Genomic DNA, 20,323 nt, shown 5'->3' with positions numbered 1-20,323 from the left:
CGCCCCCTGCTCCTGTCCCCTGGGCGCGGCCCTGCGGACGGGCCCGTTCTCACACGTGAAAGCACTAAGTGTCCTGTTGGGACCCTAGGGAGCAGCCCAACTGGTGGGGGTCCTGACTCCGGGAGAAGCAGTGAGACACGGCGTCTTTGGGGGGCGTTACCAGTTTTCAGGGGTTCTCGAAGGGATCCGTGACCCATAGAGGTTAAGAAGTGTCCCCCTAGTCCCAAGGACCAACCACGAGGTCCCCCCAGGGTCTGGTCAAGCCGTGGGGTGGGGGAGGGGTGCGCTCAGTTGCTCCGTTCGGGTTTCCGGTTCTCGTTCTTAACCTCAGATCACCTCGGGAGAGCCCAGCCCCCAGATGTCAGGCTGGATTGGGAGAGAGGGTCCCTCTGACGTCGCCCCTCCCAGTCCCCTTCTCCAGTGATGATGACTAGGGATGCTTGAGGAGGGCATTTACTGACCACACCCTTGGCGCCGCTGGGGCGGGTCTGGTTTTTGCTCACGTGGCCGGGGCGGTGGGCTGGGCGGACCCTGGGTTCGTCCTCTTGTTGGTTGTGTGACGGCCAGTTACCGAGACCTCCTGCCCTCGGTGTTTTCGGCTGGCTCATCGGTTAGGATGTGCACACGTGAATCTTGCCTGCTGGCTGGCACTCAGACCTTCAGTGGCAGTCCCGCACTGGCTGTAGGCTCTGAACTGGCCTGGGTCCCGGCGGGGAGCCCTCACGTCTTCAGCAAGGCCAGGCCCTGCTAGGCATGGCCGGGAACAGGAACACAAACGAGGCAGTATTTCTAGGAAACTGGGATTTCACAGGACCAGGAGCCTCACGTGGGGTTGAGTCATCCTGTTTGTCCTGACCTTTCTGAAGGGCAGCTGAATGGCATTATTTCCAGGTGTGAATCCTTCTTGGGCTTTCTGATTGCGCTTGAATGAGACCCGCTCCCTTCCCTGTCTCCATCCCAGCAGGATGCTCTCTTCTGCAGGCCCCCACCTTCAGGGCCTCAGGAACATCCCAGTGCAGTCAGCGCCCACCCAAAACTCTGGTATCGGTAGACAGTTAATCATTTCTTCAAGCTCTGTGCTGTCCCTGGTGAGGTGTTTCAGGGCCTGTGACCTCCCATGCAAGACTCACTTGCCAAAGTCCTGCCTGATTTCTCTGTGGGCCTGGGCTGACCCACGGTGGGGCAGAGGATGTGTCCTGGCCTGTTTGGAGTTCCCAGCCCCCAGAAAGGGATTGTGGACATAGGCACCCTGAGTGGCCACCCATGAGTGCACCCCCAGAGTGCAGGCAGTGGGCCTGGGGTCCCCACTTTACCTCCTCAGCCCTCTCCAGGGCACCTGTCGCTGGTGCCCCTTGAAGAACTGTTAGCTCACCACAGGCACCTGTCCTCCCCCCCAGCTGCCTCAGGGTGGTGAGGCCTAGGGTTCTCACAAGCCGCTCAGGTCCATGCTCCTCAAATGCCAGGTGGGGGGCTCTCTGGCCAGGTCCTCGGGTTGCTGGTCCTTGTGCTCCACTAGCTCGGGTCTCTACACTGTGGTGTCACCCAGGCAAGTGAGAGGAAGGGGCTTCAGATGGCCAGCACTGGTCCTGGCTCTCCTGGGTAGGAGGGGCCCGTAAAGGCTAAGTGCAGGAGACCGAGAGGTGAGGCTGCCTCCATTCCCACAGCTGTGTCCCCAAGCTCTGTGGTCTGTGGTGCCCTTGGTCAGGGGAGCCCAGTGGCTGCAGCCTCCCCTTGCTTGCCCCCATTTTTGCTCCTGGAGGCTGAGGTGGAGAAGGGCACTGGCCAGGGAGAGGCTGTCGCTTCTGAAACATCAACCCCCCCCACCCCCACCCCGGGGGTCCTATTAGGACTTTCTTCCGTCTTCTGGCTCTCTGGCCTATCAAACGTTGAGAGAGTTTGGCTAAGATGTTCTCCCCCCTCTGCCTTCTATCTAGAAAACACTTCGCCTCGAACCATGAATCTCGACATCCAGTGTCAGCAGCTGAGTGATGCCCGGTGGACGGAGCTCCTGCCTCTGATCCAGCAGTACGAGGTGGTCAGGTAGAGAACAGCCCTGCTGGTGTGTGTGTGTGCGGGGGTTAGCAGGCAGGCTCTCCACCTCACTGCCGTGGCTCTGCAGCCTTCGGCCACCACCCACGAGTGGGCTGGGTGTGCTCCGAGAGCACTGGGATTCTGGACTCACAGTGTAAATTTTATATGATTTTCACATGGCACGAGATGTTACTGTACTTTCTTCCCACTATTTGAAAATGTAAACCTTGGGGCGCCTGGGTGGCTCAGATGGTTAAGCATCTGCCTTCGGCTCAGGTCATGATTCCAGGGTCCTGGGATCGAGCCCCACATCGGGCTCCTGGCTCAGCAGGGAGCCTGCTTCTCCTTCTCCCTCTGCCTCTCTCCCTGCTCATGCTCTCTCTCTCTGTATCTCTGTGTCTCAAATGAATAAATAAAATCTTTAAAAAAAAAAAAAAAATGTAAACCTTTCCTGGCTCAGGCTGGGTGGGCAGGAGGTGGCCTGGAGGCTCTGAGGGCAGGTGGGCAGAGCAGCCTGTCTCTTTCCTGTGGGAGTGGGAGGCGCTCGCTGCCCATCCACTGCCCCTGCTGGGAGTCAAGACTGGGTTTTGTTGTTGAGCTTCTCAAACCCACAGGTTCCCCAGGGTGTATAAGCAGGAGATGAGTACCTGCTTACTTTTTCTCTTTTTTACTTATTTGAGATAGTTGTAGGTTTATAAAGAGTTAGACAGGAAAACGAAGAGCCCCCCCACGGCTGCCTGGACTCGGACGTCACCAGTTCTTCCCCTTGTGTCCTTTCCCTGTGCCCGGGTCTGTGCAGGATCCCACTTGAGGCATTTAACTTCGCATCTCCTGGCCCCTTCCCTGTGATGGTCCCTCTGTCCGTCCTTGTCCTTGGTCATCTGACTCTTGAGTCTGCTCAGGCTCTGGAGATGTCATGGCTGAGACACAGGTTTTTCGTGGGAATACACAGAAATGCTGTGGTGTCTGCCTGGCATATTGTATCCTGTCGATTGCTATGGCACCATGGGGTCACCCCTAAAGGTCACCATGACCACCTGTTCTCCACTCTAAAGTCACTGTTTTCTCTTGGTAATTGATAAATATTTTGGGTGAGGTGCCTTAAGACCGCTCAAACCTTTGCCTACTGATTTTGTCATTCATCGGTGGATCTTGCCAGAACAGTTGTTATTGGGCCTTTGCCTAACTGGGATTTTTAATTTCTTCATTCCTTCCACATTTATCTATTGTCATTCTCTTGTGAGCAAGAGGTGGCTTTCCTCCCACCTGTATTTGTTGGGTGTTTCCCTAATTGTGGCAGCCTTGATCCTGGGTTACAGTGAGCATTGTGCATGCCCATCTTGGTGAGCCCCTCCGGTTGTGTCCCTCTGAGGTGCTGTGTCCTTTTCCCAGCACTTCCTTGGTTTGGTTTTTCTCTAGAGATAGACAGGAGCTTTCATGTGCTGAGTGTGCCCCACAGGAAGGCGCAGAGAGCACGGGGCCCCGGACGTGCATCTGTGGATGTTCCGGGGCCTGCAACAAAAGCATCGTGAGATGATCCGTACGCTTCTCGGTTTCTTTTTTTATTTATTTTTTTAAGTAATCTCTATGTCCAGTGTGGGGCTTGAACTCACCACCCTGAGATCAAGAGTTGCATGCTCCTCTGACTGAGCCAGCCAGGAGCCCCCCTGTTTCATTTTTAAATGTCTTGGTTGTGACCTCCCCCCCATGTTGAGTTCCACTAATGGGCCAGGACCTGCTGTGTGAAATGACCACATGTCCCCTCCACAGGCTGGAGGACTGTGGCCTCACGGCGGTGCGGTGCAAGGATATCAGCTCTGCCCTCCAAGCCAACCCCTCCCTGACCGAGCTGAGCCTTCGCACCAACGAGCTGGGTGATGCGGGTGTGCACCTGGTGCTCCAGGGCCTGCAGAGCCCCACCTGCAAGATCCAGAAGCTCAGGTGAGCCTGGCTGATCCACGTGGTCCCAGGTGCTTGCCCGGCCCTAGGCTCAGGTCTGAACCTACTTGGACAGTGCAGGGAACTGGGGCTTGCAGGCAGCTGTGGGTGGGCCGGAGGCAGCAGCAGGTGTCTGGGCTTCAGCCAAAGGTCCTGGAGCGTGGGGTCCCTTCCTGCCTCGTCCTAGGCCCCTGTTCCCCTGTGGGGGGTGTGCTCGTGCCAGCCCTGCCTGTCATTCCTGGGCTCATGGCCCAGCTTCCTCTGGGCCTCGCGGTGCATCTGAGCAGCCCCTCCTGCTCTCTGTCCTTGGCCCGGAGACCCCAGAGCCCTGTCCGGAGGAGGAGGAGCAAGCCCTCTTTTACAAGGCCGAGCTTGGTGGGCTCCCCTGGGATTCAGGGGTGGTGGGGGCTCCTGAGGACAGAGGGCAGTTTGCATGGGGGCCACAGCTGACGGGGACCCTGCTGATGGCCAGCTTGGGTGTGCTCCAGCCTCCAGAACTGCTGCCTAACCAAGGCTGGCTGTGGGGTCCTACCTGATGTGCTGCGCTCCCTGCCCACCCTGCGGGAGCTGCAGCTCAGTGACAACCCGCTGGAGGATGCGGGCCTGCAGCTGCTGTGCAGAGGACTCCTGGACCCCCTGTGCCACCTTGAGAAGCTTCAGTGAGTGTGTGATCGGCCACCCCGGCCACCCCTAGCCCTGCACCCCCATCCCTCTGGTTTTGGGTGACCCCTGCCCCAGCACGTTAGCTGCGGGGAGCTTTCAGGAAGGGGCTCTCACAGACCTGCAGATCCTCGTCCTGTGTGATGCTGGGGCCGTGGCCCAGAGCTGAGAGCTGGCCTCTAACCCCACATCAAGAGCCGATGGGCTCAGCGACGGAGGAGGGGAGTCCGGCCTCTTCCTCCCAGGTCTGGTGCATCCCAGGCGTGGGGTGGGGCTCGTGGTCAGTGGCTGGCTTCCAGGAGGCTGGGAGCACCCACGCTCCCCGGAGGTGGTCCCTTAGCTACTGCTGCGCTGTCCCTGCCCAGCAGCCCTCCAGTCTCACGGGCCCTGCAGCCCGGGGCACGAGAGGAGGCCCGCGGAGGTCCTGACTCCCGCCCACCCCCAGGCTGGAGTACTGCCACCTGACGGCCGCCAGCTGTGAGGCCCTGGCCTCGGCGCTCAGGGCCAAGCGGCGCTTCCGGGAGCTGGCGGTGAGCAACAACGAGGTCGGTGAGGCTGGCGTGCGGCTGCTGTGCCGGGGCCTGGCGGACTCCGCCTGCCAGCTGGAGGCGCTCAAGTAAGCGCTGGGCCTGCCCGGGGGGGTCCGCGGCCGGGTGGGGGGCGCGCAGGGGCTCCCCCGCCCAGCCGGCCCTCCTGTGCCTCCAGGCTGGAGAACTGCGGCCTCACGGCGGCCAGCTGTGAGGACCTGTGTGGGCTCCTGGCCTCCAAGCCCTCGCTGCAGGAGCTGGACCTGGGTGACAACAAGCTGGGCGACCAGGGCATCGCCACGCTGTGCGCCAGCCTGCTTCAGCCCAGCTGCCAGATCAGGGTCCTGTGGTGAGTCAGCGCCCGCCCTGGCTCGGCGGGCAGCTGGGGGGTGTCTGAGGTCGTCGGCCGTGTCGCCTCGGGGGGCCCTGTGGTGACGCGTCCCCGGCCCCCAGGCTCTGGGAGTGTGACATCACCACCGCGGGCTGCAGAGACCTGTGCCGCGTCCTCGGGGCCAAGGAGAGCCTGAAGGAGATGAGCCTGGCGGGCAACGCGCTGGGGGACGAGGGGGCCCGGCTGCTCTGTGACAGCCTGCGGGAGCCCGGCTGCCGGCTGCAGTCCCTGTGGTGAGCGCGCTCCGGGCGGTGGCCAGCGGGGGGCCCGAGGGCAGCCCGTGGACGCGGGTGCTGCTGGGGCCCCGAGGCCCGGGGCCAGGGCAGCTTCGGTGCCTGAGGGCAAGTCGGGGGTGCGGGGCCTTCGAGATGCAGGTGCCTCTGCAAAGGGGTGGGGGGGTGCTGGGTGTCTTTGGAGGGCAGGGGTTGGGGGTTCATGCTCAGGTCCACAGGGGCCTCCGAGAGCACCCCGGAGGTGTGGGCCCCAGTCAGGCCCCGGTCCTGTCTGTCTCGCCCAGGGTGAAGTCCTGCAGCTTTACGGCCGCGAGCTGCCAGCACTTCGGCACGATGCTGACCCAAAACAAGCACCTCGTGGAGCTTCAGCTGAGTAACAACAAGCTGGGGGACTCTGGCCTCCAGGAGCTCTGCCAGGGCCTGGGTCAGCCTGGCACCACGCTGCAGGTGCTCTGGTGAGCGTGCCCGAGGGACGGCATGTGTGTGCGGGGCGGCACCATGCTGGCTGGGCGCTCAGTCTGCCGGGTCCGTGCGGGGGCACCTCCCAGGACCCCCGTCTCCTCCTGCCATCCCTAGTACTTCCCAGAACTCGCCCGCTGGTCTCTGCTGCACGCTGCTCTGCTGGGTCCTGCAGGCCCGTGTTCTTCGCCTCGTGTGGGTGCTGGTTCCTTTACTGGGCTGGACGCTTGGTTGCACTAACGTGGTGTGCCTTTGAGGGATTTCCTCACCTCGTTTTTACTTGTGGAGCCCTCAGGAACCCACTGCTGGGTCTCAGGGCCCGGCGGCCTGACGCACCGTTCTCTTTCCTCCTGAGTTTCTGTTCTTACGGCTCGCAGCCCGCCGCCTCAGCCGTTCGTTTCTGCTGTCACGTGTTTTGTTTTTGTTTTCTGCGTCTTGGTCTCTGCTTCTCACTGCTGTTTCTGGGGACGCCTGGCCATGCTGCGTGGGGCGTGGGTGCAGGTGGAGGGTCAGGGCGCAGGCAGCGGCCCTGAGCCCGCCCTTCTCCGTTGTCCTCACTCTGGAGGCCCCTACCCTCTGTGCACCCCGTACCTGCATCCCTGCGCCTTTGGCCTCTGCTTGCCGCCTCGGCAGCTCCCACCCACCCAGCCAGCTCCCAGCACACAGTGGTGAGGAAGCGAGGGCTCGGATGAGGCTCTCTGGTGCCCCCCCACCCCCCGTCTGCCCAGGGAGGTTGTGGCCCTAAGTCCAGGTGTGCCAGCCTTAGCCCAGTCCAACTACTGGGCCTGTGGAGGGGAGCTGTGCGCACCTGTTGTCTTTGGTGTTGACGTCTGCCGGGGCCACTGTGGGAACCCCATGAGTCCCGAGCTTGAGGTCTGGGAACAGCCATGACCCTGGGGCTCCGCACACTGTGAACCTTGTGTTGCGCGGACATCGCTGTTACCCCGCGTTCTGTGGCATGGGCCTGGCGCGGACCCTTTTGTCCTGACCTGTGCCCTGCTCTCCACCCAGCCTGGGGGACTGCGACGTGGCCAACAGTGGCTGCGCCAGCGTGGCCTCCCTCCTGCTGGCCAATCGCAGCCTGCGGGAGCTGGACCTCAGCAACAACTGCATGGACGACCAGGGCATCCTGCAGCTGATGGCGAGCGTGGAGCAGCCGGGCTGCACGCTGGAGCAGCTGGTGTGAGTGCCGCGGGGAGGGGGGCGGAGCAGCTGGTGTGAGTGACGGGGGGGGGGGAAGCAGCTGGTGTGAGTGACGGGGGGGGGAAGCAGCTGGTGTGAGTGCCGCGGGGAGGGGGGCGGAGCAGCTGGTGTGAGTGACGGGGGGGGAAGCAGCTGGTGTGAGTGCCGCGGGGACGGGGGGGGGCGGAGCAGCTGGTGTGAGTGACGGGGGGGGGAAGCAGCTGGTGTGAGTGCCGCGGGGAGGGGGGCGGAGCAGCTGGTGTGAGTGACGGGGGGGGAAGCAGCTGGTGTGAGTGCCGCGGGGACGGCGGGGGGCGGAGCAGCTGGTGTGAGTGACGGGGGGGGGAAGCAGCTGGTGTGAGTGCCGCGGGGAGGGGGGCGGAGCAGCTGGTGTGAGTGACGGGGGGGAAGCAGCTGGTGTGAGTGCCGCGGGGAGGGGGGCGGAGCAGCTGGTGTGAGTGACGTGGGGGGGGAAGCAGCTGGTGTGAGTGCCGCGGGGAGGGGGGCAGAGCAGCTGGTGTGAGTGACGGGGGGGAAGCAGCTGGTGTGAGTGCCGCGGGGAGGGGGGCGGAGCAGCTGGTGTGAGTGACGGGGGGGCGGAGCAGCTGGTGTGAGTGACGGGGGGGGAAGCAGCTGGTGTGAGTGCTGCGGGGAGGGGGGCGGAGCAGCTGGTGTGAGTGACGGGGGGGAAGCAGCTGGTGTGAGTGACGTGGGGGGGGGAAGCAGCTGGTGTGATTGGCGCGTGCGGGCGGGGGGTGGGCAGCTCATGTGAGTGCTGCGGGGAGGGGGGCGGAGCAGCTGGTGTGAGTGACGGGGGGGGAAGCAGCTGGTGTGAGTGCCGCGGGGAGGGGGGCGGAGCAGCTGGTGTGAGTGACGGGGGGGGAAGCAGCTGGTGTGAGTGCCGCGGGGACGGCGGGGGGCGGAGCAGCTGGTGTGAGTGACGGGGGGGGGAAGCAGCTGGTGTGAGTGCCGCGGGGAGGGGGGCGGAGCAGCTGGTGTGAGTGACGGGGGGGAAGCAGCTGGTGTGAGTGCCGCGGGGAGGGGGGCGGAGCAGCTGGTGTGAGTGACGTGGGGGGGGAAGCAGCTGGTGTGAGTGCCGCGGGGAGGGGGGCAGAGCAGCTGGTGTGAGTGACGGGGGGGAAGCAGCTGGTGTGAGTGCCGCGGGGAGGGGGGCGGAGCAGCTGGTGTGAGTGACGGGGGGGCGGAGCAGCTGGTGTGAGTGACGGGGGGGGAAGCAGCTGGTGTGAGTGCTGCGGGGAGGGGGGCGGAGCAGCTGGTGTGAGTGACGGGGGGGAAGCAGCTGGTGTGAGTGACGTGGGGGGGGGAAGCAGCTGGTGTGATTGGCGCGTGCGGGCGGGGGGTGGGCAGCTCATGTGAGTGCTGCGGGGAGGGGGGCGGAGCAGCTGGTGTGAGTGACGGGGGGGGAAGCAGCTGGTGTGAGTGACGTGGGGGGGGGAAGCAGCTGGTGTGATTGGCGCGTGCGGGCGGGGGGTGGGCAGCTCATGTGAGTGCTGCGGGGAGGGGGGCGGAGCAGCTGGTGTGAGTGACGGGGGGGGGAAGCAGCTGGTGTGAGTGCCGCGGGGAGGGGGGCGGAGCAGCTGGTGTGAGTGACGGGGGGGGAAGCAGCTGGTGTGAGTGCCGCGGGGAGGGGGGCGGAGCAGCTGGTGTGAGTGACGGGGGGGGAAGCAGCTGGTGTGAGTGACGGGGGGGAAGCAGCTGGTGTGAGTGCCGCGGGGAGGGGGGCGGAGCAGCTGGTGTGAGTGACGGGGGGGGAAGCAGCTGGTGTGAGTGGCGCGTGCGGGCGGGGGGGGGGCAGCTGGTGTGAATGGCGCGTGCGGGCGAGGGGGGGGACCAGCTCGTGAGAGTGCTGCGTGCGGGCGGGGCCGGAGCAGCTGGTGTGAGTGGTGCGTGGGGGGGGGGGGGGAGGCAGCTGGTGTGAGTGGCGCGTGCGGGGGCGGTGGCGGCCCTGACCTCGCATCCCGCCCCCTCCCCGGCGCCCTGCGCAGTCTCTACGACATCTACTGGAGCGAGGAGACCGAGAACAGCCTGCGGGCTCTGGAGGGGCGCAAACCCAGCCTGAGGATCATCTCCTGAAGCCCGGCCCCTCCCCGGGGCTCTCCCGCTGGTGTCCTAGCTTTGAACGAAGAGAAACGCTCTAATAACTCGCTTCTGCAAGAAAGTTTTAGAGACTTTATTAAAGCACTTGTTTTGGCAAGAGGGGTGCTTGTCCTTTCTGTGGGGTCCCCACCAGGCACGGCATCCCAGGTGTGTCTTCAGGAGGGCTCTCCGGCTACGTGCATGCACCCCCTGCCAGATGCAGCACCCGGGGCTGTCCGTCTGCACAGATGCCAGCACTGGCCCTGACCGCACCCCCTCCCCCGCCCCTCTGGGCAACCCTTGCGTTGGGCGCAGGGTGGAGCAGAGGCTGGGAGCCAGTGAGGAGGACACACTGCTGCAGACCTTCATCGCTGCTTTACTTGTTCTAGTTGCTCATGAAGATGACCCTCAACCCTTCCTCCCCACCTCAGGCACAGGGTCCTCAAGGGACCAGTCCGGTGACCTCTGGCCCCGTTCCCACTCTTACGTTTGTGGGGTCAGATGAAGCCTCCCTGGGAAATGGCTCAGGGCTGCCTGCTGAGACCTGCCCCTTCTTAGGCATCACGGGGTGTCCTTCACATGTGCTGCCAGGGCACGGACACCCATGGCCTCGAGTGGCCGGGGGCCCAGGGAGCAGAGAAAGGCACCGCGACGCCTGTGCAGGGCCGGGCCGTCTGGTGCTGAGGGCCTGGTGCAGCCCAGGGGCCGGCGGGCTGAAGGTGCAGAAAGGGGAGGAGACCGGCTGCCCAGGGCAAGCCCAGCCACACCTGTCAGCCCCAGAGAAGCCTCAGGGACATGGAGCACACGTGTCCACACCCATATACACTGTGTTCACGCGTGCACACACCACACATGACCAGGACAAGGGCCACCTTCGGCCCCCACCCCGCAGAGCCCCACCGTGCGCACGGGAGAAAGTGTGATAAAACCATAAGGGCCGAGGCCTGTTGGAAGGCTCCAGGCAATCATGGGGTGCATCAGTTTGGGGCCGGCACCCCCTCCCTCTCTGCCTCCACAGGCCCTGGGGGGTCTTCTGGCTCAGGCAGGTGTCCTTCTGTGTTGCCCACGGCTCTGTCCTGGTCACCCCTGCTCTGCTGCTTCTGCCGCCGAGTCTCCTTGTACCTCAGGGTGATGTCCCTGGGGATGGCGGGAGCCATGTCACCACCAGGCGGCCCATGGAGGTCCCGCAAAGCTGCCCCTCGCAGGGACACTCACACAGTCACAGGGAGGGACCGCAAGACCCAGACACCAGTTGACCCAGCCCAGGAGACGGCCGATGGCCTGCTGAGGCCCACACCACTCACCGCAGGAAGAAGCGCCAGATGGTCCAGGTGAGCACGAGCACAGAGCCAAGCGTCCAGCACTGGGAGATGTAGAAAGGCAGGGACAGCGTGAGCGTATGCGGGTCGTACTTCACGACGATGAGCAGCTCCGTGGCCGTGATGGCTGCCACCAGCCAGGCCTGCTGGCCCAGCTTCTTGTGGAGCTTCCTGTGGGGGGAGGGCACTCGGCTGAGGGTGCCGCGGCTGTGCCCCAGGGGTGGCAATGCCAAGCGTGCCCAGGCCTGCCCCACCCACCCTGGGCCCTCACGGGTCATCCATGAAGTCGTAGATCTCCCGCATGGCCACACCGCCCACATTCACGAAGAACACCAGCCGCAGGAGGACCAGGTAGTGCTCCGGGGGCAGCCACAGCACGAACTTCAGGTAGAACGTGTTCAGTTCTGCCAACAGAAACTGGGGGACACGGGAGGGTGGGTGGCGAGCCGGGCCGCCCAGCAGGCACGCCCATGAGACTGGCCAGCCTTACCACCAGGATGATGCCACACACGGCCAGCCAGCGGCGCAGGCTGGAGGCGGGCTTCCACTCGAAGCGGACCCAGCTGTAGGGCGTGAACTGGAAGGCGATCCTCTTCATCTTGCCCCTGGGAGCACACGTGCCGGTCACCCTGGGGTGCCCCGGCCCCACCAGGCAGCCATGCCAGGTGCTCTGAGCCCAGGGGCCGCTCACTCCCTGTGCTGCCACCACCCCCTCCGCCCCAAGCACCCACAATGCATGGGCGGCGAGACCCCACTCCCCAGTGCCCTTTCCGGGACTGCTGCTTCAAATCTCGAAGTAAACATGACCGAGTGCCCGTACGATGTAAGGAGGACAGCCCCAGAGGGGTGACCCGGAGACCTCCGAGAAGGGCCGGGAGAGGATGAAGAGGAGCTGATTGGACAGGGTGGTGCTCAGGCCCACTTCCTGGCCACCACGAGGGCCCTGGCGGGGGTGTGTGTGCGCGCGTGTGCGCATGCTCCCGTGCACAGAGGAAGCGGGCAAAATCCTGGTCCATTGTCTGCACCCCCCAGAAAGGTGCACTAGCGGCACCCCCAGGCCCCACGGGGATGCCCTGGCCCCCACGGAGCAGGGCGGCAGCTCGAGAGGACGCACTTGTAGGTTGGAATGTTCCAGAGGCCCTGCCACTTGTACGTCTTCAGAGACAGCCACTCGAGGGTCTTCATGCCGCAGTATATGCCCAGCCCGTTGCAGACAAGCACGTCCATGATCCACTGGGGGCAGGAACCAGGGAGGAGGTGAGCGCCCCGTGCTGCCCCCTGAGGGCCTCTGCGCCCGGCGACACCCAGGCACCTACGTGGTCCCACCAGCACTCGCTGAAGTCCGACCCCCGGGCACCTACGTGGTCCCACCAGCACTCGCTGAAGTCCGACCCCCGGGCACCTACGTGGTCCCACCAGCACTCGCTGAAGTCCGACCCCCGGGCACCTACGTGGTCCCACCAGCACTCGCTGAAGTTCGACCCCCGGGCACCTACATGATCCCACCCCCTGGGCACCTACGTGGTCCCACCAGCACTCGCTGAAGTTCGACCCCCGGGCACCTACGTGATCCCACCCCCCGGGCACCTACGTGATCCCACCCCCCAGGCACCTACGTGGTCCCACCAGCACTCGCTGAAGTTGGGCAGCTGGTGCTCTAGGCTGTACTCGAGGAACTCGAACATGACGCTCACGATCGTGCACATCCACCAGTCACGGATCATCAGGGTCTGAGGGCGTGGCAGAGCGTCAGACCCTCCAGGGGAGACACCCCCAGCGCCCTCCCGAGCAGGGGGAGGCGCTGGCTGGAGACCGTGACACCGAGGACCAGCACAGGTCGGGGCCACGGCCCCAGGCCCCCGCCCACCACACTCCAGTACTCTCGACGTCAGCACGTGGCGAGGCAACGGCCCGGGAACACAGGACAGACCCAGGGTGTCCTGACGAGGTCGTCTTACCTTCAGGTACCAGCCAAGGAAGTGCGCAGGCACAAAGCCGTCCAGCTTGTCCTGGGGGTAGGACAGCAGCCTCGTGTACAGCCCGCGTGCACCCCGGGCCCGGCTCCCACCCACACCAGGACTGCTGGGACGGTCTCCGCCTTTCTGAGCAGCGCCGGCTGGACCGGGGGGACAAAGCTAGGGTCCTGTGCACAAGCAGGCAGCATGCCCCGACCACCGAGGAGAGCAGGTGCCCCCATCAGTGGGCCCCTCAGTGAAGCACGCGGGTTGGGCCGAGACGAAGTCTCCAGGCTGGAAGGCAGGGACCCACACCCCGGTGAGCTGGGACAGGGCCCCCACATGTGGGCTGCACGGCCCCTGGGTCCCCCTCCCCTGCTCCAAGTGGGCTGAGCTGAAGGGAGCCCCTGGTCAAGCAGGAGGGAGGCCAGCGCCTGCCAGGGCCCACGCCACCCCCACCCCATCCGATCTGCAGAATGACTGGGGTTCCAGAAACACCTAGGACAGGTCAGCACCTGGGAGCTTGTTAAGCATGGACTCCGGGCCCCACCCTGAGCACTGGGCCCCTCGGGCCCACCCATACCCAGACGTTGTGGAAGGGGTCGCTCTCATTGTGCGCATCATAGATGAGACAGTTTCCCCCGTAGTCCCTCTCGGGCAGTGGGACGCCCAGCCTGGGGTCCACGTACTTCAGAAACTGGCGGCCGTCCTGGACAGTCTGCAAGGCGAGCGCCCTGGTTAGTGGGGCCAGACGCTGCTGGTGGTGATGGGAGAGCGCGGCTAAACTCCTGAAACCTCGAGCCATGTGTAGGCCTGGGGGCTGTGGAAGGCACCCCCACCGAGTGGGGGCAAACACCCTGTCTCTACTGCTGTCCCCCAAACACAGGGCTGAGCAGACTGCAAGGTGATGCCCCACGCCCCCCATGTGGGGACACAGGTGGGCCACAGGGCGAAGGCTCAGGTCAGTCGTCTTGCCGCCTCACCTCTCCACGTCCCCTCACGGAAGGAGCACGACATCAGGACAGCCTTCCCAGACACGGACACGTACCCTAGCAAATCGCTCCTTCTGGCCTTAGCACTGAGGAGACTTCCAGGGTCGCATGGACAGAGGCTGCCCTGCCAGCAGGCCCAGGCTTCCCCCTCCCTCGGGCCCTCTCCAGCCAGCAGGGAGGGGCCCCAGGACACCTGCTGTCAGGACCCTGTCCCCTCACTCCTGCCCCAAGTACCAGCCAAGGGACGAAGCAGGGAAGAGGGTAAGGGGGGTGACAGATATGCGTGGCCGATGGGCAGAAGACACGCAGGTCTGCGTGTGTCACGTGACCAAGGCCACCCGCGCTGCACGGGCGCACTGCCTTGTCCTGCGACGCGACCCTGTCCCCGCCTGGGGTCTTTGGAAGTGATCCTCGGACAGGAACATCACTAACAACTGAAACCACCCCGTGTGGTTCGGTAACCACTGCATCTGAGGCTGGACACTGCTGTGTCCGTGCATCAGGAGAGCGGGTCAGCAGGAGCCAGACCCGCAGGCCCCACGACAGGTGAAACCTGTGCACAGGTGAGGAGCCTCTGAAGGCCGAGCACCCCATGGGGGCGCCCCAGAGCGTGGGCGCTTCACCAGAGAGGGCATTCCAGAAACGCAAACAGAAGCAGGAGACGTCAGGACACACCACCAAGAGCGGCCACGATAAAGATCCTGACGAGTGCAGGTGGGGTGGGAGCAGTCTGGCCGCTCCTGACAAGTGACATGCGTGGGACACGGCAGGCCCACAATCATGCTCAGGTGCACACGAAAGCCTGTCGCCAGCAGCCCCGCTCAAGGACAGTGCCGATGTCGCTGGCCACCCCCCTCAGCGGGAAAGAGGCACAGAGCCCGGACGCCCTTCAGGGGCCCAGGTGGTGGAGGGAGAGCAGGTCAGTGGCTCTGGGGGAGACAGGGATGGGTGACTCAAGCTACCGCAGGGTCCTCCACGTGGGGTTACAAACACACACAGGTGTTACCATTCGCACCGTACCCTAAAGGAGTAAATCTGACTACAGCACGAGCATCAACTGTGAGCACCACCGATAGCTTTGAGGTTGTGAATAAAGTACTCTGTAAACTGAAGATCACCATCAAAATGTGCACCGAATTAAGCAAAACAAGGAACGTTAACAGGAGTCCTGACCCAAGGTTTACTAAGGTGAGGAGTTTCCAACCTCCCTCCTGACCACCCTATGCGCGCGGAGGGACTGAACGGCCAGGGCCACCTGCAGTGCTGAGTGCTGTGTGGGAGCAGGTGAGCTGGGCCCCCCTCGGGCCCGGAACACCGGCAGCTCAGAGGACAGACTGCCCAGCAGGGATCTGCACCTGAGCCAGGCGGTTCCACTGGGCCTTGTCCTCGCTCCCCAACCGAGGCCGTCTGGGCAGGGCCCTCAAAGTGCTCCACGCTCAGGGCGGAGACCCTGCTGAGCTGTGGCAGGTACAGCCCTTCCACACCTGGATCCTTCCGGAGGGTCCCCCCTCGCAGCCCCTGCCCACTTCTGCTGGGGTCCAGCCTTGCTTCCTGCCAAAGCTCCGGAGGGGCCGATGGGCAGTCTTCTCAAACCCTTTCACTTACCTGGGGCCACACCATCACCTGCATTCCCAGACCCTCCAACCGAGAAAAGCCGCTTACCTGGAAGAGTATGAAGATGAGGAACAGCTCGTAGACCACACTCACGCAGAGCCAGAACCTCCAGTAAGCTACAAAGACACAGAGCACCGGCGTCAGGCGGAGCCCCCGCGGGAGAGCGCAGCACGCACGGTCGCACTCACAAGTGAGCTCGGCCCTGTGCGGTGTGCCTCCTTCCCGCCTGGTTTTCCCGCCTGGTCTCACCGCGGCCGGCGGGCACGCCCCTGTCCGCTTACTAGCACGCTTCTGACCTTCGTCGTTAAGCGATTCTGCAGGAACCTTCGGATACCTTTGATCAGGTTAAGAAAGCCTACTAAGTCCAGTACGCTGTTTTTCCCGTGAATGGGCAGGAAACGTCATCCTTCCTCTAGCGCTCACGTGAGGGATTACACACACACGTTTTTGGACTTAGGGCACCTCTGGATCCCTGGGATAAACCGAACCTGGTGTGGCACCCTGTCTCAGGAAACCTCTCCATTTCAGCAGGACCACTCGTGCTGGGGGCGAGTACTTCCAAGCTGCTGACGGGCAGGTCTCACACGTTCTCCCCGCAGAAAGACTAAGTCTGTGAGGCGACCAAGGCGTTCACCTTGCTGTGGCCGCCAGTGGACAATACACACGTGTGTCTAATCACCTCGTACACCCCAAACCCACACGTTAGGGGTCAATCAAATCTCAACAGAGCTGAGAAAAAAAAAACTTCTCCCTCAAGATCCCTTTGATTAGCCAGGACACCCTCTCTCCACCACCTGGTTTCCGCAGCTTGGCACGGAAAGCTCAGTTGCTCACCCGGGGAGGAGGTAACAGGAGAGGGAGTGCGTACAACTATTCTAGGACACAAATGATAACTTTCACCTTCCGAAAATCTTGATAATCCTGTCTAATAAAGACCTAAGATATCTACTTTCCCTTTGCTTACGACTCTTTAAAGAAAAACCACCAGCCTGCTTTTAAAAACCCATTCCCCTTGAATAAAAAAGGTGGTGCTTGCAAACATGGAAGAGACCCCGCTCGGCCTCGGACATCTCGGGCTGTGGGGGCGGGGGCACTCACGCGGGGCTCCAGGGCCCACCCAGCACCCCCGGGGGCTTGCACCTCATCTGCCTGTGGGGGAAACAGCCACCAGGACTCCTGAAAGCCCAGGCTGGTGTAGGTGGGAGGCGTGAAGGTCAGTTCTCAGGACGGTTTGCTCAAGTACTTCTGGGGCACGGGACAGAGAGTGGACGTGACACACTAGCGTCACTGCCCCTGACTTTGGGAAATGCCTGGAAAGGTCCCCTGGTCAAGGGCTGCAGCGGGAGCTAAAAGGGCCTGGCTTAAAGCAACTCCAGGCGCCTTCCCCCGGAGCGCTTAGCCCACAACCGTGCGACGGCCCCTTCCCTGTGGACCTTCTGACCCGGAATCGGTCTCCTCCCCGACCACTGCTCCTGGTCAGGGACCCAGCCATCTCCCACCGCCCGTCACTCTCCACCTGCCCACCCACCCCCAAATACACAGCAGGTGCTCCTCCTACATTCCCACGCAGGGTCTCCCTTGAGCCGCCGGGAGACTCCTGAGGCTGGTTTCTCTCAGTAGCCGCCCCACTGGCACGCTTACTTTCTCCCTAAAAGCACTGAGTCCAGCCGCCTCAGCAGCCCCGGCAATATTCTGCTTATTCCAGCGTTTGGAGGGAGCCACGGATGAGAATAAAAATTATTACGAGAAGGGTGCCTTTTCAACCGGTCAGTTTTTTTGGGAACTGCAGCCAATTCCAGTCCCCTCCCAGACAGTGGGTCCTGCAGCCCCGCGACACCTCCTTCCTGGGGCCAGAAGACCCTTCCCACTGTTCCCCACAGCATGCCGCACAGGACTGACAGGACTCATGTCCAGTGCGTGCTGATCTGAGAAGTCGAGGCCTTCTGCCGACTGCTAGGGAAGAAGTGCTCCAGAACAGGAGCCCCACATTCGTCAAACCACACACTGGCAGGGACACAGAGTTTACACCAAGCAACCAAACCGAAAGGAAGGAAGGAAGGTGGAGCAGAACTCAGAACGCAGCTACGAGACTGCCTTCTGGGGGCGGGGGGCTGGGTTAATGCTCACGAAGCCCACAGAAACCACAGGGGAGTCTTTCAGACGAGGGTGTCCGGCACCCCCACTGGACAGAGCACAGGGTCTCCCAGGAGTCCAGAGGCCAAGCAGCCACCCACCGGCCATCCGACCCCCGGGCAGGGCCCAGCGCCCCCAAGGGACTTGCCACACCTGGAACTGCTGACTCTTCCCAATCCAATAGGCACTCACCGCACCTGGATTTTTGCTGTGATTTTTGGTGGCTTTTAAACTGTTCTCTCACTTCTCTGCTGGCTGGGCGTTCAGACCCTCCGGAGGCCCATGACTGAGCAGATGGAAAGCTGGGGGTCTGGGCCCCCTCCCCACTGCCGCACAGGGGTCACCCAGCATCAGCGTCCCCAGCGGGCACTGAGGGGGCAGAGCAGCTGGAAAGATCGGCAGGGGCCCGGCTCACAGCCATGGTGCTCACTGACCGCCTCCAGAGGGCTGTTCGGTCATGTCTACCACAGGCCTACAATGCGCGCGCCGTTCAGCCTGCGGCTTCCACTGCCAGGGCTTGGTGTTCAATGAATGATTGGATACATACACACAGACGCATGTGCAGAAATTCACTGCAGCCTGCTTTATGAAAGCTGCAGCATACGATGATACAGGACTGGTAAATAAACTGTCGTATATCAAATGATGGCCAGACAAGCAGCCGTGAAATGTCTAGTTCTCAAATACAAAATTACTAAGGAGATGTTTATGTTAACCTGAAGTGAGAAATAAATGATATAAAACCACACAGAGGAGAATCACATTTTTTAAGCTCTGTGTCTGTGTGTGTATTCATAAAAACACATTAAAACTTAACAGTGGTTATCTTCTGTGATTAGCTTCTGTTTCTATTTAAAAATAGTTTTTGTATTTTCCAAATATTCTACAATGAATACACACCCCTATTAATACAGAAAAGAAACACGTTACTAAGCTGTAAGACCTCAGGAAAACGCACTGTGCCCTTGGAGGCGGCCCCTCAACGAGGCTGGAGCCCTAAACACACTGGGGCTGGGGGCAGGACCAGAAGGGAGGACCGGGGACAGGACAGGAGGGCAGGACCAGGACAGGGGGGCAGGATCAGGGACAGGATAAGGGGCAGGACGGGGGATAGGAGAGGGGGGCAGGACTCAGGGCAGGACCAGGGGCAGCCCGAGCAATGCTCTGCAGCTCCGAGGCTCAAGGGGTTGTTAGAACTCCTCCTTTAATTTGGGGGTTGGGGGTCAGAGACAGGAGGACTCATCGCAGATGGCACGCGGCGAGCACCTCAATGGCAGGCCCACGCCGACCCCGTGGACAGTCCTGGGGCACCTCGCTCTGCAGAAGAAGCCCCCTAAGACAGAGTGGGTGGAAAGGGAAGAGAAGAACAAGGACAGGAGCAGGACGGGGTGAGGAGCAGAGAGACGGGAGAAGGGCTGAGACAAGAGGAACCCACCCTCACCCTCCTCAGCTGATGACAGCGTGCCCTGGCCGGCTGGGAGGGGCTGGGAAGAGGGAGGACAGGACATTCGCACCCGGCAGAATGGACGCGGAGTGACCGCTCAGGACAGAACTGTCATGTGGGCACACGCGGACAAAGAAAGGACAAGTTACCTGGATGAGGTCTGGAAAACGGCCCGTCTTTAGCTTGTGTGACTCCAAAACATAAGAAAACCAAAATACTGGCCACAATACCTCTGCAAATAAAGAACAGACAGCCCCTCAGTGCACGTCTCCCAGGTGGGAGGGCCGGGGTGGGAGGGACCCCAGTGGGGCAAAGCGGGAGGAGGCCTCGGGGTACAGGTGGGTGCCCGGGCGGCAGGGAGGGCCGACACCGCGGCCTCCACAGCCCATGTGCCGCCCGGAGACAGCACCCCCTTGGGAGAAGGCCCTCGGTTGGGAGCTGTGCCTTAGTTAGGCTGCTCAGTGGTACCCCGCTCCTGCACGTGCTTCCCACTTAGAGAACACCTAAAACCCCATGCGAGACCAGCCAGGCTGCACGAGGGCCTCCTAGGAAAGATGCAAGGATGCGAGGACGGAACGAACGGCCTTCTGCTCCCATGAGGCAAGGGCCCAGCAGACTGCCGCTGCGATCTGCAACAGCATGAAGTGCACCGACTCCCTGTGATCATACAGACACGGAGAAGTGCGCCTGCGTGGTGGGAGGAGCAAGGACACACACACAGCCGCTCCGACCACCGCCCCGTCCAGCAGGGGGTCTGAGGGCTGCCGGGCGGCCCGTTCTTCCCCCTGCCGGCAACCACGCGGCAAAGACGCGCCCGCTTGCTGTTCCCGGCTGGGTTGCTGTATCAGACACACACACACACGAGACCACACGGGAGGCCAAAGGTGTCAGCCTGAAAACCCCTTATCCGCCTCTGCCCGCTCAGTGCACTCGGTAGTCAAAGGTGGGCGCAGGTGAAGCTGGGCCCCACAGGACACCCCCTGGCAGCCCTCTGCCCTCCTGCCTGTCCCCACACCAGGGCCAGGAGTGGGGCGGGACTCTGCCGGCCCTCATAGGGCCAGGGTAAGGTCCGTCATCTTGGGCGGTGTGCGGCTGTGGGTGTGGCCCCAGGGGACACTTGAGTCTCTGGACCAGTCTCCATGTCAGTCCTGGCTCCCTGCTCCTGCAGCTGCCGGCCTCCAGGCTGCAAGAGGCGCGGAGGGACACTGGCCACTGTGCTCAGCAGGGCAGGACCCCCGTCCCCATCACAGGAGCCCATACAGAGGGCCCGTGAGGCACCCACCTGCCCGAAGACACACACTGGTGAATTTGGGGGTGGGGAGGAGGTGGGAAGTCCACACGGGCTGCC

General features: G+C 62.8%; 2 protein-coding genes across 5 annotated transcripts in view; one reads left to right on the top strand and one right to left on the bottom strand.

Moving 5' to 3' along the window:
• The window catches only part of RNH1 (ribonuclease/angiogenin inhibitor 1), a 14,285-nt gene extending 4,649 nt beyond the window's left edge, over window positions 1-9,636 (top strand). For all 4 annotated transcript variants that reach the window (XM_078057547.1, XM_078057548.1, XM_036083644.2 and 1 more), the window contains exons 2-10: window positions 1,935-2,040; window positions 3,802-3,972; window positions 4,458-4,628; window positions 5,075-5,245; window positions 5,335-5,505; window positions 5,610-5,780; window positions 6,065-6,235; window positions 7,251-7,421; window positions 9,428-9,636. In XM_078057547.1, coding sequence (XP_077913673.1) covers window positions 1,955-2,040; window positions 3,802-3,972; window positions 4,458-4,628; window positions 5,075-5,245; window positions 5,335-5,505; window positions 5,610-5,780; window positions 6,065-6,235; window positions 7,251-7,421; window positions 9,428-9,515 — 1,371 coding nt within the window. In that variant the 5' untranslated portion in view covers window positions 1,935-1,954 and the 3' untranslated portion in view covers window positions 9,516-9,636. The remainder of the gene's footprint in view (window positions 1-1,934; window positions 2,041-3,801; window positions 3,973-4,457; window positions 4,629-5,074; window positions 5,246-5,334; window positions 5,506-5,609; window positions 5,781-6,064; window positions 6,236-7,250; window positions 7,422-9,427) is intronic.
• PTDSS2 (phosphatidylserine synthase 2) overlaps window positions 9,598-20,323 on the bottom strand; it is a 27,351-nt gene continuing 16,625 nt past the window's right edge. Inside the window, exons 3-12 of the mRNA XM_036083640.2 lie at window positions 19,125-19,207; window positions 15,447-15,514; window positions 13,376-13,510; window positions 12,796-12,846; window positions 12,454-12,567; window positions 11,952-12,070; window positions 11,328-11,442; window positions 11,109-11,254; window positions 10,823-11,008; window positions 9,598-10,655 (exon numbers count right to left, since the gene is read on the bottom strand). Coding sequence (XP_035939533.1) covers window positions 10,496-10,655; window positions 10,823-11,008; window positions 11,109-11,254; window positions 11,328-11,442; window positions 11,952-12,070; window positions 12,454-12,567; window positions 12,796-12,846; window positions 13,376-13,510; window positions 15,447-15,514; window positions 19,125-19,207 — 1,177 coding nt within the window. The 3' untranslated portion in view covers window positions 9,598-10,495. The remainder of the gene's footprint in view (window positions 10,656-10,822; window positions 11,009-11,108; window positions 11,255-11,327; window positions 11,443-11,951; window positions 12,071-12,453; window positions 12,568-12,795; window positions 12,847-13,375; window positions 13,511-15,446; window positions 15,515-19,124; window positions 19,208-20,323) is intronic.

The sequence above is a fragment of the Halichoerus grypus genome, chromosome 11, assembly GCF_964656455.1.
Source record: "Halichoerus grypus chromosome 11, mHalGry1.hap1.1, whole genome shotgun sequence".
In the NCBI taxonomy this organism is placed as follows: Eukaryota; Metazoa; Chordata; class Mammalia; order Carnivora; family Phocidae; genus Halichoerus; species Halichoerus grypus.
This window is presented reverse-complemented; position numbering and strand designations above follow the sequence as displayed.